At 40.5% G+C, this 17,781-nt stretch overlaps 1 protein-coding gene across 2 annotated transcripts; it reads left to right on the forward strand.

Moving 5' to 3' along the window:
* The first annotated feature begins 3,075 nt into the window (after positions 1-3,075).
* Positions 3,076-17,575, forward strand: MRPS10 (mitochondrial ribosomal protein S10). 2 transcript variants are annotated; one of them, XM_071739546.1, is made up of 8 exons: positions 3,076-3,213; positions 5,520-5,578; positions 5,685-5,757; positions 6,716-6,855; positions 7,314-7,422; positions 8,501-8,590; positions 8,867-8,962; positions 17,447-17,575. In XM_071739546.1, exons 1-7 carry the CDS (start codon positions 3,076-3,078, stop codon positions 8,951-8,953), a joined length of 696 nt encoding a protein of 231 aa, XP_071595647.1. In that variant the 3' UTR covers positions 8,954-8,962; positions 17,447-17,575. The 2 variants fall into 2 exon arrangements, with proteins under 2 accessions (XP_071595647.1, XP_071595646.1); XM_071739545.1 differs by lacking the exon at positions 17,447-17,575 and adding an exon at positions 11,997-12,242.
* Positions 17,576-17,781: the final 206 nt, after the last annotated feature.

The following is a 17,781-nucleotide window of genomic DNA, read 5'->3' on the forward strand; positions in this document are numbered from 1 at the left end:
TCTGAGCTCATTTTGCTGGTAACTCCTGAGGCCACTAACTACAGAAATTCATGGTTCTGCTATCACTTCCCTCCAGATGCTCTCCCAGCAGGATATTTAGTCTTTAGCTCTTCCAAGGTTCATTGTACCCCATTTAGAAGAATGATCTTCACACACTTCTAGTGGAATGCTTTTTTTGCTTTTTTGCTTTTTTTCTTTTTTTTTTTTTTTTCCTCTACTGGATTGCTTCCAGTATCTTCTGAAGACTAGATGTCATCTCTTTTAAGGAGCTTATTACATTCTTTGTCTTTGTGCTGTCATTTTAGGGAAAGTGAAGCAAAAAAATACCTGATTTAACTGTGAAATAATTACAGGAGTGACTGTATCATCTGTACTATCACAGCACTTTCAGTTCTGTCTGGCCTTAATGCATACATGTTGGGCTGTTTGTAAAAGCATCTGTTAACACTGTACATTTTAGAGCTTCCATTTTAGCAAGGTTTTGATCTGCTGATTTTAAAATTACCTAATTCAAGGACCGAAGAAAGAAGATGATTGTACTGTGGTTCCCATCATCTGATGGGAACACTGAATCAGGAGCACTGCCTTGGTAATCAGATTGCACTGGAAATATATTTTGCTGTGACAATAAATGACACTGTTGAATAGCCATCTCAGAGGTTTTAGGAACATATGCTCAAGCAGTGCAGGAATTTGGCTCTCTTACTAGGCAAATACAGGGACACATTTTTGCCCGTGGAACAGAGATTAATGGAGTATATGCCTTCAGTACATGTTAGCTATTACTTGTAGTCATGAAATGTTATTCTTGAGACATTTTCAGTCCTCCTCATTGCATCCAATTCATATATTGTTTATTTAGAAAAATACACTCCAAAGGTGAGTTGGCATTGCTGTTTAATTACTGTTTCTCCTTCGTTAGGTTTGGTTCTCTAAATAGGATCTCAGAAGAATTGTGTATTACAGAATTAAAGAACTAAGAACTGGAGTTAGGTTGAGTGGACCTTTGATTACAGAATACGAATGCTGATTTTAGAGCTTTCACAGGTAGCAGCACTGACTTTCTTGTGAATTTTGCACAGTAGAAGAGTATTGCTAACTTTGTAGAATATTTTATAAGACTGTTTTCAGATCTTCCAGATTTCAGGGTTATTTGGGTTTTTTCATGGGTTGGGTTTTGTTTTGTTGGGCTTTTTTGCCACATTCCTGACATAGTAAGCAGAATCTGAGAGATGATGAATCTTATTTTCTACTGTCTTTCTTCCTTGTATATCTATGCAAAATGAGGATAAATCATGGCACTTTTGTATAGGAGAACCAGACCACACAAGTTCAAAGCCAGTGGGACTCATTGGCAGAGAGGTGCCTTCTCTGTCAAAGCCAAATACATGAAGCCAAATGACCTAGTTTTCTACTTAAGGTCAAATGTTTGAATGTTCTGATGCTAAACAACAACATGGAAATCACTTCTGAGTTTCAGGTTAGTGAAGTTCCTGCATACGTCGTTTTAGTGTTTTTTGAGGTCTCTTCCAGAGTGGTTGGTTTTGTTGCTTTTTTTTTCAGTTGGTTTGGATCAGCAGGGTGGAATTCCACTCCTGCTGGTGCATAAGGGATGATGTTCTCAATTCCTGTACATGTGAGTTTCAGGAGATCAGGCAGCAGCCTTCTTTCCCAAGCCAGCACACTCGCCAGCAGTTCTGTCTCTGCCGGGCCATGCTACTTCTACAGGGGCTCAGCAGCCTGGGCATTCAGCTGTATGCTGCCAACAAGATCCTCTGACAATAAATTTTATAGATTGTGCAAGTCTTGGTGGTTCGCAAAGTAGAGGCTTTTGTGAGAAGTAACTTGTACTGGCTTTTAGGACCCTGTGTTAGAAAAACCCAGCAGAGTTTGGTCTTTCTCTTCCAAAGCTGTATCATTCTGAAGTTTTAAGGACTTTTCTGAGATTAGGCTGCTGCGCTGGAAAACGGCAACAAGTTTTCGGATTCCCCTGTTAATGGTGGGAAAAAATCTGAGTGTTTAAGCAAAATGATAACTGAAGTCAGGGAGAGTTCTGCTTGAAGAACAGAGTGAAATAATAGTAGAAACTTGTGGGTTTCGTTATGAAGAGCAGCTCTGATATTCAAGAAAATACAGTGGAACTTTTTCAGCAGCAACTAGACAGGTATCTGCGCTAAACCTAGTATATATAAATACATATACGCATATATACACCTGGTTCAGTAAGATTAATTGGGTGCTGGTTTATCGTGCAGCCAAGAAGATAATAAAACAATGAAACAATGATAACCAAAGAAATTATTCATAAAGTAAAAAAGGAAATGCACATTTCTTAAGCAGTACATGATTTGGGCCTCAGACGTTGACTTCATTATTAAGTGTTGCGTTGGCTGATGTTAAACAGATGCTGTTCTGCCTATTTGTACATAGTTTTATTTCAGAAAACTTGTTTTCTTGCTGATGGTTGATGATGGAAAACTGTTCAATAGTGAACTTAAGTCCTCTTCGGTAAAACCTGTATATACAGAAAACCTATTTTATGAGAAAAATCTTATTTTCAATATTTAACTGTTATTTTATTAGAAGATGGTTGTAAATATTTTAGGTTCTTTAGTGTAAAAAAAAAAAACAGACTGTAATATTAGGTGGAAGAGGAAGCAACAAAATAAAAATAAAAACCTTAACATTTGTGATCTATGCTGGTTTCAGGTGCCTGCTCTTAGCATTTGCCTTGCACACAGCTTAATTCCAGGATGTGTGTACCAGGATGGCTTAGTGGCATAAATTAGTATTACTAATTAGTTGTAGTATTACAACTATAGTTGGCTGGGTTTTGTTAACAGGCTATGTATTTTATTTTTATCATTATTATTTTAAGTCTGTTGAGGTGTTTTTAAGAGGGAGAGGAAGCTGAAATCTGACGTCCCCGCGCAACCCTCGGAGGGTGGGGGGAGGCGGGAACGGGGGTGGGGAGACGACTTGGGAGCTCGTATGGCGCCGAAGGGCGCCATACGAGCTCCCAAGTCGTCTCCCCACCCCCCGGAGAGGCCTTGGAAGAGGGGTGCTTGCTCCGCCATGGCTGCAGGGGCGCTCATGGGTGTCCTGACCCCTTATGGAGGTGGCGGATGGAGCTGCGCTTCTCCTTCCGGGCCTCAGGGTGTCGGGGGCGGGGAGAAGATGGCGGCGGGGTGGCTGTGCCGGCGGCTCTGTCAGGTACGGTGTGTGGCGGCAGGGTGTGAGCCCCGTTCCCTATCTCCCTTCTCCTCTTTAAAAAAAAACAGCAACAAAACCGAGCTTTTACACTCTTTATTTCGGTTCGGGTTGGGTTTTTTTTTTTTTGTGGGTTTTGACTACTGAAGGAGGATTGCTTTCCCTCAAGTTGCCAACACCTGATGTCGGAGGTTTTCTGCTCATTTTCTGAAGGTTTAAACTCTTTTTATGTGCTGTGTTCTGGGCTTGCTCGCCTTCCAGGCATCAGTCTCCTCCTGAGTGCTTCAAGAGCTCTCAGCCAAGTGAAATCAAGGCTGTTTTGCGTTAGGAGAGAAGGAATTTTGTTCCGTGAGCTGATGAAAATTTTGTGACACTGCAGCCGGAATGCCGTCCCCGCCTCCTGTCATGGCCCTCAGCAAGAACGCATCAAATGTATTTAACTGAGAGAATGGAAGAAGCTGTTAACGTTTACTGCCTGCTGAATGCGTGTCATTTTGTCAGCATTTGCAGAGCACTCGTAATTGTATTTTAGGAAAACTTTCGGCTGGATGTATGCCTGCATAATTAGTAACAAAGAGGGATGGCATGTGGTGGGAATAATGCGCACAGTCATAAAATGTTGGGAAGGCTGGAAAGCGTAGTGTCGGGGATAGGACTCTACTGTTTTAGTCGTGTTTTGTTTTATTAATCTCTATTACATAAGTAATGAATTTTTGTGTCCAAAACTGCGCAGCACAAGATGCTATGAGAGTACATATCTCTGCATGCAAATAGAAATCCGCATTACAAGGCCAAGGATTTAGAAGTAGAAGAATATGTAGCAGAGCCAGCATACACACAACGCTCCCCCTCCAAACAGATGCAACCTTTAGTTACATTGCCAGTCGACAGTCTTGTATTTATCACCAGGGGTCAGGTTGTGTGCAGGCACAGTTTAAGTCCTGCACTGAATACAGTATTTTATGCTGATGGGCCTGTCTGCTCCCTGAAGTTATGTCAGGTGATGGTGTTAATGTGCTTTATATCTGCACTGAATGAAATAAAGGCAGTATTCTGACTACAGAGATCGAAAACTAAGGTACAGAGATGAAGATAATTTCATTAGATGTGTTTCTTTAGTTTTGGGCATTAAGGCTCAAGTAGCTTCCAACACGAACTTTGAAGCTCTCTGAATGATCATCACCTACAGTGGCAAATACTCAGTGCTGACGTGTGCTTATTGTGTTATGCACTTAACTGGAGAAGATTAGGAACTCAGTAGCTTCATATAGTTAGCTGTGCATATCCATGAGAAACTAAATATTTCCTGGAAAAATGTCAATTCTGGCTGTTTTTCTTACGTTTTGATTGTTCGGTCACCTACATAACTGATGTTATGGTGATGTAGGTGATGTTAAGGACTGAGTATCTGTCTTCTCTCTTTAGTCTATGACTCCAGCACTCCAGCACCATACCCATAAATGAGGGTATCGAGGGACTGGATAATTAGCTAATTCTGCTTCAGCATTCTGCTGCAGCCTTGAGTTTTTCTGAAGCAAATGAGAGTTCTGGCTCCTTTTAATCCTCGAGTAGTTTCTAACTTTGCTAAATTGAGAAGCAGTGGAAGGAAAAAACAAGCCACAAAGTATTCAGAAGGGAGTGATCGTTCTAGTATGAGAGACAGTGATGTTCCATCTTGACTAACAGTTTCGTTCCCTTTTTAAGGTAGAAAAATCATGTAATCCTTTGACTATAGTTAATTCACTTCTTAGAAGTATTTCTTTTTAAAAATGTTCTCTTCAGAAAAACAAATGTTTAAATCACGAACTTTTTGCTGAAAAAATGGGAAAGTTAAATTCAGAGGTTGGAATTCTGCATTTGTAGGAAACTGTTTGGAATTGCTTTTACAACAGCAAGTCCTACTTTTATTAGTCTTGTAAGTGATAAGCCTATATTGTACTCTGAAAGTGCAACTAAAGGGAACGTATTATCATATACAGACATGGTATCCCATGCCATATAAAATACATCTTTCTGCTAAAAAAAATGCTTTGTGATTGCTGTTTGGGTACCTGGTTAATAACAGGGGCATATTATTATATTGTTCCCTGAACGTGTTCCATGGTTTAGGTTCTGTTGTATACTAAAATACATTTCCATGCTCCTGTTTTTCTGGTTTTTCAGATGAAGAAAACCTAGCAGTTTGGGAGATCAGTGCCTAGGAATGTGTTATGTTTTGATATGTAAAAAGTCAAACTTAATACATCTGTATTAACTGACTACTCTGGGGTTGTGGGAATAAAACCCCATAACCTGTTTCTTTTATACAGGGATCAGCTTTTCCTATGAGTTATGCAAGCAGAATTTTGCAAAACCAGTGTTTTTTTCAGTAAGTATAAGGGCCCTTTTTCTCTGCACTTCTCCACTCTCCCTAAAAAACCAAACAAAACAATTTTAACAATGTATTTTATGCTACCCCTGCTACCCATTTCCAGAAACTCCAACTTGGTGGGAGTACGGCTGGCTGGATCCCAGGCTAATACAGAGGAGCCAAAGACTAATCCTTTGGTAAGTGTTTCAGACAGTTCAGTTCAGTACCTGCTGCAGCTTAGACAGCTGAAAGCCTTTGTCTCTGGCTTGGAAAGTGGGAGCCCTGGGCTGATGATGTTGAAGTCCAAGAAGGTGTGTAGTGGATATCTTGCTTTTATAGACTGAAGGCCCTGATTTTGCTAGGACATCAGAAACACGCTCAATATGCACAACAGGTGCAAGCACACCAAAATCTTATGGCAATATTAGATCCACAGTGCAGACCCTGCCTTCCTGCCATGTCTGGTGCATGCTGAATTTACTGTGCTGAGCTGCCCAGGAGTAAACCTGTGGGCAAATCAGTGCTTTCTGGACACATCAAGGCTTTTCAGATGAACAGTGAGCCCAGGCTGTCAGAAGTTGAAGCTCTAACTAAAAGTCATAAATTTGTAACTGAATGTCTTGAACTTTTACCTGGATAAATAGAAAGGATAATATGCATGGGGGAGCCTGCTGCATTTAAAGCAGCCTTCTGACTGAATGAGTAAAGAGAGAGTTTTGGACGTAATATACAGTCTATAATGCTAGTTACTGTCCATACCCAAGCAAAGTCTGAGAACTTCAAGTATTCTCACACTGCAATTTAAAATGCAAATATTGCTACATCAGAGTTGCTTTAACAATGAGTTTCATTCTTGCCTTTGCTAGTGTTGTCTTCCTTAGATTTATCTGGTATTCCCTTTCTTTTTCTGATTAATAAATTTATTTAAATGTTCAGAGGTTAGGTATCTATTCACACTTTTGCCTTCCCTTGTAAGAGTGAGAACTGTCAGTCAAGGTAACACTGTCAGCCTCTTGTAGATAAACTAAAATATGCAGTGCATGTTTTTTTTTTCTCTTTTACAAATGGGTTGCACAGGCTAGAAAAATATGCAGTGCATGCATTAATTAAGGAGAACATGGAGTGGTAACTTTGGTCCTTTCTTTGTAAATGCAGGTATCTATTTCAGACGAGCCAGAAACACTGTACAAGAGAGTGTCCCTTTTAGTTAAAGGCCATGATAAAGCTGTGTTGGACAGCTATGAATATTTTGCAGTGCTTGCAGCTAAAGAACTTGGCATTTCTGTTGAAAAAGTGTAAGTAACTGAGCGATGTGGTGTCAGGTGTTTCTTACATCATCTACTGTAATTCAGTTTCTGCACTGAGAAATATTTTCTTTCTTCCAAAAAAAATACAGGTGTAATCTGATGTGTTTTTTTTTCTCAGATAATAAATTGAGAAAGCAGCAGCAGGTCTACACTTAGCACTGCCATAGCAGAAAGTGCATTTTAACTACACGAAGGATATTGGCAGTACTTTTAGTACAGTTGTCAGTGGTCCAGCTTCCTGAACTAATGCTGGTTAATATCTGAGTATTAACTATGTCCGTGTGGGTTAATAATAGACTGTGCCAGTGTTAGTACTTCCTTGTAGATCTTTCTAAGTATCAAATAAGAACTGGGATTTCAGAATAATCTTTCACCTAATTTGTATTACATCGTTTGTGTAAAATGCAATGTTATAAAATGAAATTTTCTTTTTGTGCTTTATGCAGACATAATCCTCCAAAGACAATAGAACGATTCACACTTTTAAAATCTGTACACATTTACAAGAAGCACAGAGTTCAGTATGAAATGAGAACACATTACCTGTATTTGGAGGTAAGGAGTGGAAAAAAAAGAAGAATATTCTAGGTGTACAATTCAAAGCTGTTAATTGATGTTAGTTCAGGAGTGATAGCAAACTTCCTGTTTACTTGGGTTGGGGATGAGAGTGTAGGGAATAGCAGAAAACAGCTGACCTAAGCACATAAAATGTAACACAATTTATTTTGAATGTACAGCCTATATCATTTTTGGATTAAAAGGCTGATTTTGACCATGATCTTAACAGCTGAAAGAAAGATTAAGGTAGATATGAGAATTATCTTTTTATGTTTCATGCTTTTGGTTTCTGAGAATCAGTGAGATAGGAGCCTTCTCAGGAAGGGAAGGACATGCAGCTGAATCATTGTCATTTCCAGCCACTAAGCATTTTCTTCTTTGTGAGCTTGTCTGATAGTTTTGAATATGCATAGTTTTGCCCTATGTGACATCATGTGGCAAACTAAAACTGCATGGGGGAAATGTAAGGAAGGAAGCATATACAAACCACTGGCTCTGTGGCTGATGAAACAGACTTCTGTATGGTTTAGAATGCAGCTGTGGTTGACTTTCTCAGAAGAAAGGTTTACTGCCAGCATTTTGTGGCTCCTGGGTGTCTCACTGTATATTTGCACAGTGCTAATCAAGATGAGACTGTTCTAAGTCCCCCAGCACCAGTGCCATACAAATGGGTGCCCACAGGCCATATGTACTACTCTTGCCATCCAGGAGAAGCTAGAAAATAATAATTCAATGGAATTCTGGAGCTGCAGGTTTTACAAAAAGCTGTGAGAGCATACAAAAGCTGCTAGTTCTTGCTTAACATGTAAATAACTTCCTCTGATACCTGCAGTGTTAAGATCCACCACTTCTGCCATAATTGATGCACATGAGCACAGGCAGCATGCACCATGTAAAATAACTACTTGCTTGAAAGTTGTGTATAGCTCAGCTGCCACTGTTCAGTGTTATGGAAGTTGCCTTCTTCTACAATGTTTGGTCCTGTAGCAAGAAGTAGAGAAGCTAGGACAAACTTTTTTATTTTTCCGTATTAATAATAATAATAGTTAATTTTAAAATGTTGCTTCTGTTTTAGTTAAAACACCTAACAAGCAGTACTGCTGCGGTGTACTTGGAATACGTTCAGCGAAACTTACCTGAAGGGGTTGCTATGGAAGTAAAAAAGGTAAGTTTGCATCTCACACCATGCACTGTTAAGAGGCTAAGTCCTGATGCAAATACAAATGACTGCTGAAGCCTTCAGAAAGTCAGCAGAGGAAATGTGTGTGGTTTGGAAGCAACATTTTTCCTAAGTATTCAGTTGTAAAGAGGCTGTACTGCTTGAAAACGCCAGTAGGTGGCATTTTTAATCTGATAGATAGCTCATACCAGACTAAATCAAGCAAAGGAGTTATTTGATAACTACTTGGTATAATAAATGGCTGCTTTGCTTTCTTTTTAGACCAAGATTGAGAAAATACCTGAACACATTCGGGAGCCAATTTGGGATACCCTCCCTCAAGTAGAAGAAACTGAAGTCAAGTCATGAACTCACCAGGTACTTGGCTCCATTATTACTGAAATTAGTTGCTACTGTCAGCCTAATTTACCGAGAGACTCCACTGTTAAATAAAGGGATTTTTTTTCAAATTAATTGTATAAACTCTTGTATCTTTGAATTATTCTTGACCATAACTCTAGTATACATAAACTAAACAGATATACAGTGAAGTTTGACTGTACTCTGTGGTCAAGAAGTATGGTCATCTATAACATGTTTGTAGAAAGGTAAAATTTATTTTTATATATATTTGTATTTATATAAATACAAATCATAAAAATTCTTAATCTCTTTTTGATACTGAGTGGCTTCTGAATTCTGAAATACTTGCCAAATTCACTTCATCTTTGTGTAAAGTTTCGTGTTAGAGATGCCAGGTTGTTACACATTTTTTGCTGTGCCTTCTTTGAAGTAACTGAATCCCAGATGTACAGCTTGTATACAAACTTGTAGTAAGTCAAACCCACAATCTTAGAGCACACTGAGGCATGTTGAGACTTCTCTAGGCTCCTGCAGTTCCTGTAGCCTCATTCCCAGTCTTAGTAATGGCTCATGACCAGAAGAGCACAATGATCACAACACAAATTTGAAATTTTCCCCATATTTACATCTTTAACTTAAATAAAGTGCTTGTAGAACAAATGTGGATGGGACAAACAGCATGCATGAAGTGGTTTTGTTCACTATGGGAAAAGCCACAGCCTTTTCCAAACTGGGTGTGTTGGTTCTTGTGTAAAGTCTGTCAAGCTGGACACTAATTAGTCTCAGAGGGGAAAACAGTACATATTAAAAAAATGATCAACTACTTTGCAGGTTAGTTCACCATGAATCAAAGGAGATAATATTAGGTAAAAAGTTGTAAATGATTTTACATTGCATTAAGCACTTCTGGCCCAAGCCAGGACAGGAAGTTAATCCAAGAAGCTTTTATGAGAAGAGACACCTCCTAGTTCTCCCTTTGAGGTGTTTGCTTTCCTCAATTCCAAGTTATTCTTCCTTTCTCTCTTTCCTAGTATTCAGACACAGTAGCGTTTTCTGAAGTCATGTCAGGCACTGTATAGTATGAAGGAAAAAACTGAGCTGATCTGGCTAAATAAAGCTGATGCATGAGAGGAACAGCCTCTTTCAAGTCTGTGTTATATTTTCTTTAAGGATGTTCTATGCATCACTGCATGTGTAAACTGGCAGTTCCCCCTTAAGGAGAGAAGGAGAGGTTTTAAAATGTGGAACTGAACTATATCCTTAGGATCACTTCATTAGCACTGTTTTTTTTATAAAGGAAAGGTTGATGAAAAGACTTGGCAGCATGCAGTAGCAAAGCTTGACTTTCAATATCTGGTATATAAAAGATCAGATATTTCAATATCTGCAGTCACCCTGTAATCAGGACACAGATTGTTCATTCTGCTGCTCTTGCCCCTGGCTGATACTTTGTTAGTCCCATCAGGCAAACAAGTTTAACCCAAGTCAGTTGTTCAGAACATATTTTTAAATGTTCAATTAAGCTACTGCTCTTTCTAGATGGAATTTTGCTATCATAGAATATAGAACATGCTGAGTTGGAAGGGATCCATCAGAACCATCAAGCCCAGCTCCTGTCCCTGTGTAGGTCACCCGCAGGATCACACCATGTGCCTGAGAGCATCATCCAAATACTTCCTGAAGTCAGGCAGGCTTGGTACTGTGACCACTTCCCAGGGGAGCTTGTTCTACTGTATATAACTTAGGCAACAATAAACCTTCAACCCAGTTACCTGTCTTTTCCTCCCCCCAGTTCAGGTTTCCCTGCAATCTGTAGCACTCAAGGACAGTCACTGTTCTACTCTGAAACCCAGTCAGGTTTCTTCTACCCCTTTGCACGGAGCTGTATTCAGTTCTAGCTTGCTGGTATACTCTGACCAAGCACTGTACAACATCTTTAATAGAGAAGAAATCAAAAACACAGACCAATGAGCAAATATTTGATTAAAAAATCCCTTACTGAAAGGCTAAGGCAGACAACCCAAACTATTTGCATTAACAGAAAGAAAATGGTGCTTTTCTAAGTACTGTTCATCACTGTTAGAAGACTTGTTTATTTTATGCCTGTTCTCTAGCTTGTATGGGTAGATGTCTAGCATTCTCTGCCAGTAAGAGAAATTACTACCCCAAGGGTCATAGAAAGTGGATGCCAAGTAAACTGTTACAGAAACCCACAGAGTGGCAACAAATATTGTGAAAAGTACCATGAAAAGCATCAGCTGCCAGAGATGACAGTGAACCTCTTCATTCCATCTGTGGTTAGACTGTCACAGTCTAAATAGGAACTGTGCTAAAGACTTGCATTCAGGTCCATTCAGTCTTTAAAATCCTTGGTGACTGCCAGTAAGCTGGAGGTGGATTTACTTCCACAAATACTTTGTGACTAACAGCTGTCAGCCTACTTTAGGTGTCAAAAAATACACAGACCAGTGGATTATGTAAATTATTTATGACAGTTTATAGAATTTTCAATTTGTAGAATAATCTAAAAGTAAATCCAAAGCATTCACTTAGGTGGGGTTTTTTTCAGCCATTTAACTATTTAAAAATTGTCAGGAAGGCTCTTTTCAAAGGCAGTTGTGGCAGAATCCTATTACTTATGGATTAAAGATATTTTCAACAGTCTAGATTACTCTGTATTTACAAGGCACCCAGGGTTCAATTGTTGTATCATTGCATCTTTGAGTACCAAAAAAATAGTGAAGAGTTATTTGTGTCATTTGGTAAGGTGCTTAAAGCTGCAGTCTGAATTTATTCACAACACTTTTATCAAAGTGCTCTAGACCATGTATTTTCTTTTCTCAGACATGCCAGGTGTCATCAGTCATGCCTGGAATAGTACTTCAGTTTTGGTTTCTACAGTTAGTCATAATCATTCCACCACCACAACTTCATTGTCATGTTAGCTTTAATGTGACTGTACAGCAAGCTGCTTTCTTTAGAAGCCTCTCCTGACAGTCTCTGAATTCTACATCCCAGGAAATTAATTACTATCTATCTGTTATTCCAGGGAGCACTGAAAATGCAGGTTCAAGGAAAAAACACCCTGGGAAGTGTGACATGAAAAAGATTTGCTCTTTGTGTTCTATAAAGCTGCAGTTTCTTCAAGTCTGATATTATCTTAGATCAAACTGCACTAAAACAGGCTGAGTCTAGTGTTTGTCCCTTCAAATTAAAATTTTGGGAATATGTAAGAGAATAGCATTATGGGACTTGGGGTTTGCTTCCCTCTGAAAACAAAGTTACTGTCTCAAAAGTTACTGTCTCAGTGTTCAACTGGAATTCATAGTTCTTTTAACAAAAATGCCTTTCTTTGAAGTGTTATTTATTGAATTACAAGAAACATGATAAAAAGTAGACATGTTCCTCTTTCTTCTTAAAAGAAATGCCTCTTGATGGTATCAAAACCATGCAGCCAGTGTATTATATCTGCTGGTGCAAGGCCTTTAGTACATCAGCACATTATTATCACTCAACTTTCATTGCCCTGTAGATATTAACTCTTCTTTGCTTCAGTATTAGAATATGTTTCCTACTCAAAGTAATTGCTTCTTTTATGTTATGTACTGAGCACATGAATATAATATGAACACTTGAACAAAAGTTCAAGCTTTTGCTCAGAGAAAGTTAAAATATATACAGTGTGGAGACACCAGTGACATCATAACCAAGTAACTCCAACTGGACTCCAAACATGTACAGCAGCTTCAACCTAGAACTGAGTAGAGCTGCTTTAGCCTGTGAAGATCATGCTGTTAAGGGATTAAGAGCAGAAAAGCCATCTAAAATCAAATGCAGTTTTCAGATGAAGACAATTGTTCTGTATCATCCCAGGAGAGAACATAAAAAGATAAAATGGAAGATTAGTTCAATAACTACTTGGGAGAAAAAATAGTTCTGGTATTTCAAACGGGATCAATTTTAAACTGACCAATTCTTCCCTAATGCTGGCACCCACCCAAAAGCAGAGAAAGTAGTAATATAGGTTTCTTTCCTGTTTTCTCTAGCTTCTCATTCAAATCTATACTTTTAATTTACTCTCAAACTTCATAAGCTGTCCCAGTGCAGGGTATGAGGGTATGGAAAACCTGGCCTTATATGCTCTCTTAAAACCACATTCAACACACTCAGCTTGGATGTATCTGGGAACTAATTTAAAACACCTGGAAGAATGAATCAGTTTTTCTGGGTGTCCACAGAAGGTGCTGTATCTTCATCTGGTTTTTTCACATTAAGTTTCCTATTTCTAGCATATAAGCTGGAGTGCAGACATCTAACAGGCTGTTAAGCTATCTACTGTGTTATATGTGCTTCTGCAGAAATGTTTGTGGGTTTGGCTTAGGGATTTTGCAGTGTGTAAGCTTAGTAGTTCTTAAAAAATACCATGTTGTAGTGGTTTTTTTTCATTAACAGTATATGATGGTAAGCACAGCATATGGAATTACAGTGTCAGTAAACATGTCAGCCATTTTATTGTCAAAAGAATTCATAGAATCACAGAAAGTTAGGGGTTGGAAGGGACCTTGAAAGATCATCTAGTCCAAACTCCCTACTAGAGCAGGATTACCTATAGCAAGTCACACAGGAACACGTCCAGGTGGGCTTTGAATGTCTCCAGAGAAGGAGACTCCACAACCTCCCTGGGCAGCCTGTGCCAGTGCTGTTACCCTCACAGTGAAAAAATTCTTCCTTATATTTACATGCAACCACCTATGCTCCAGTTTGTAACCATTGCCCCTTGTCCTGTTGTTTGTCACCCCTGAGAAAAGCTTGACTCCCTCCTCCTGGCACTCACCCTTTACATATTTATAAACATTGGTGAGGTCACCCCTCATTCTCCTCTTCTCCAAGCTGAAGAGACCCAGCTCCCTCAGCCTTTCCTCATCAGTGAGATGTTCCATTCCCTTCATAATCTTGGTTGTTCTGCGCTGGACTCTTTCAAGGAGTTCCCTGTCCTTCTGGAACTGAGGGGCCAGGAACTGGACACAATATTCCAGATGTGGCCTCACCAGGGCAGAGTAGAGGGGGAGGAGAACCTCTCTCAACCTACTGACCACCCCCCTTCTAATGCACCCCAGGATGCCATTGGCCTTCTTGGCCACAAGGGCACATTGTTGGCTCATGGGCATCCTTCCATCCACCAGCACCCCCAGGTCCCTTTCCCCTCTGCTGCTCTCCCAACAACTCAGTCCCCAGCCTATACTGGTACCTGGGGTTGTTCTTTCCCAGATGTAAGACTCTACCCTTGCCCTTGTAGTACTTTAAATTTCTCCCTGCCCAACTCTCCAGTCTGTCTGGGTCCCTCTGAATGGCAGCACAGCCTTCTGGGGTGTCAGCCACTCCTCCCAGTTTTTTGTCATCAGCAAACTTGGTGATAGAACACTCTGGTCCCTCACCCAGGTCTTCAATAAATATATTGAATAGTACTGGTCCCAGTACTGACCCCTGAGGGTCTCCACTAGGAACAGACTTCCAGGTAGACTCCATCCCATTGACTACAACTCTCTGGCTTCTATCCTTCAACCAGCTCCCGATCCACCTCACTACCCGATCATCCAGGCCACACTTCTTCAGTTTAGCTCCAAGGATGCTGTGGGAGAAGGTGTCAAATGCCTCCCTGAAATCAGTATTGATTACTGAATGAATACTTACTGAACTGCACCTTGATTTTCAACACTATCATTTGAAATGCAGCTCACGCTGGCAAAAAAACCAAACAAAACAAACTGGCAAAGCAGTTTTAAAACTTGTTTTTCATAGGTAAAATAAGAGCATTAGGCTAAGTATGGGTATTTGAGAACAGATATTTAATACAAAAGCACTCAGCAGTTCTGTTCTTAGGTAAGATACTTATGCTTAAGAATAACAAGCAACTGGAACACATAAGTAAAAAATATTTGCCTGAATAATTTCTTGTTGATCATTACTATTAGAGCAGGAGGAATATATAGATTTTAAAAATCTGTCACCTTAAATGTGGCAGTGTCCTTTCAATAGGTCAGCATGCCACCTCCAGCTTCAGAGGGTGATTGTGTTACCTCTTAGAAGATAATAACATCATTCTTACACCAAAAAAGTGCCACATGCCACATCCTGTAAGTGATGTAACTTATACTGCTTCAGTAACATGGCAAAATGGCTGCCAGTTTACCTCTCCATTTGTGCATTTGGATGAGAAAAGAGTGGGATCAGTGTATTTATTCCCATTTAAAACATATACTGAAATGAAAAGAACAGTGTCTCACAAAGGAAAAGGCAAAAGTAGAAGCAGAAAGCAGGGATAAAGAAAAGTATGAGTGCTGCACTGATAAATGAAATGAGACAGAAGAACGAAGGCAGCAAGGTAGCAACGAGGAATCCATTGTGTTTAGATTAGCAGAGTTCTCTATAAAGTAAAGGAATCAGCTTTGTAAACCACATGTCTGGAATGTGTCAGAAATGAATGTGCTGAAGATGCACAGGTAGGAGCAGCAGACTTCTGGGTTTAATTGTGGCTGATGACAGAATTAGGTCATCGGAACAGGTTACAAATACTTGAAGCTTTTTGCCTAGGCTTGCTTTCCAATATTATTGCCATAATCAAAGACACTCCTGCATAGGAAAGCTTAAAAAGAACACTGCTGGTGATAAGTTGTCATGCTAGCAACTGGAACCAGGACATAGTGTGAAGTTACACGATTTCACTTCAGAAATGCAAATTCAGGTAGCAGCTAGGTTTAAAATTTGTAAGCAGATGGAGACATTAACTCTAGATGATTAGATAGTAGATGTTTCATTTAGAACAGAGTACTAAAAGCTGTGGAGAGAGTCTCCAGGGGATCTCTTCCCCATGGCTTATTCAGGCTGCTAAGTCAGCAGTCAGTGCCCCGGGGGGCGAGGGCCCCTCCTCCTGCTGCCTTCCTCCTCCTCCTGCTGCCTTCCTCCTCCTCCTGATGCCTTCCTCCTGCCTTCCTCTTCCTCTTGCCTTCCTCCTTCTCTTGCCTTCCTCCTGCTGCAGGAAGGACTGGAAGAGCACTTGCAGGACTCTGTGTGCACCCACCCACCAGACAACCCACTGGACCCCCGAAGCAAGGAAAGGGCTGTGGCCCAGAAGGGGTCTGAGCCCCGTGTGCAGCTCTCACTGCTGACCAGAGGTGCTCAGGTCATGGCAACAAGCTTGGACCTACTGACCAGAGGTGGCTCTGCTGCTGATGTCCCGGGATGGTTGATGTTCTACCCATGCTGCTCCCCTCCCAGGGGAAACACTGCTGTAACAGGGGCTTTTCCACCAGCCTGAGCATTTCCTGAGCCTGCCAGGTATGCTGCTCAGCCTCTACGTTGGGGTGCCTGCAGCTGCCTCAGGAGTGTTTCTTCTGTTAAGCCTTCCCCAAGCAGGCTCCTTTTCACACAAGGTGTAGGGAGGAGAGGGAAAAGGGAGTCCCAGAAGTATAATTGCTTTTCAGGGTGAAGCTGAATTTGGGATGAAGGACGGTGGCAAACAGTAGATATTAAGCTACAAGCCTAAATCCTGCAAGCAGCTAAAAAACTATTCCCATAGAAGTGTGAATAAATAATCACAGAAGCAAGTGCTGGGATTCAGAGCATCACAAAAGAACAAGATTAATGCATTTTTAATAAGCCAACATGAAAAAGCAGAACAAATCTCATCATGTGGAATACTGAGCCAGTATTTTTTAAGAGTGTACAAACAACACTTAGACTGTATTGTTACTACCATCACCACCAAGTTTCTGCAGTCTCCCGTTTTTGTTTTTAACACCTATACACATGCACAGGCTTACAGGTGCTCACTACCTTAGCAGTTGTGTGCAAGTTCAGCCCTCAAAAAGCTCCAGAGCTCTTATGGTTCAGCCCTGAACAAAGAGACACTTTGAACACTCCTCCTGCTGCCTCCCAATGCCAAACTGTCAAAGGCAATAAGCAACACTTACTGCAACATAAAAATAAAACTCTTATTTTCTCACTTCTGGCAGAGGTAGGGTTGGCAATATTTTCCTCTTGCAGAGCACAGCTGCCAACACCACATCAACAACTGGTAGTGGGAAATAGTAAATAGTTAATTTTAGTCAGTGTTGTTACACAAGGTGTGTGGGCAATGACTGCTGCTCACGTGTGTCCGCTGGGCAGCTACTTGTGAAACCAGGCAGTAGGATCACTGGGATGAAGTCAGCTTCCTCCACCCTGGGAAGAGTCATCTTTAAAACTGATCTTTTCTGTTGTACTGAACAGGCAGACAGGGGTTGCAACACACAGAAGTAACTCCTGGAGGCTCCTGCGTAACTGAAGCATGGCTGCCCTCAGGTTCAGACAGCCTGGAAGCTGCACTCACCACCTGCTAAAGCGTTTTCCCACAGAATATTCCATGCCTCCATCCTATTTGGAATTACCATGTTTTCCAGTAATTTTTGTATTCTTTTTTTCTCGTGGCCACAAACTGGAATCTATTGTGTGCCTTTACAGGAGGGAAAGTGTCAGTACCATGTGGAGCCTGCATCAGAACCCCCGTCACAGCCCCTCCTTACCAAAGATCAGCGTGGGTGATACAGGGAATACAGGAGGGTATCAGGAATACAGAGAACTGTGAAGCAAGGAGTTGTGTTTGAATTTAGTCTCTTACTTGACACACTGGGAGGTGGTTTCTGGGGTACTGTGTATCTTTATACACACTAAGCCATTAAACTTCACTGCAGCAGTGTTCAGTAAGACTCAGCAGCAAGTTTTTAGAAGATCCAGAACTTAAGTGTGATTTCACTTAAAGCATTTGAGTGAATCTTTTAGATTAAAGCAATCTAAAC

The sequence above is a fragment of the Heliangelus exortis genome, chromosome 3 (assembly GCF_036169615.1).
Source record: "Heliangelus exortis chromosome 3, bHelExo1.hap1, whole genome shotgun sequence".
In the NCBI taxonomy this organism is placed as follows: Eukaryota; Metazoa; Chordata; class Aves; order Apodiformes; family Trochilidae; genus Heliangelus; species Heliangelus exortis.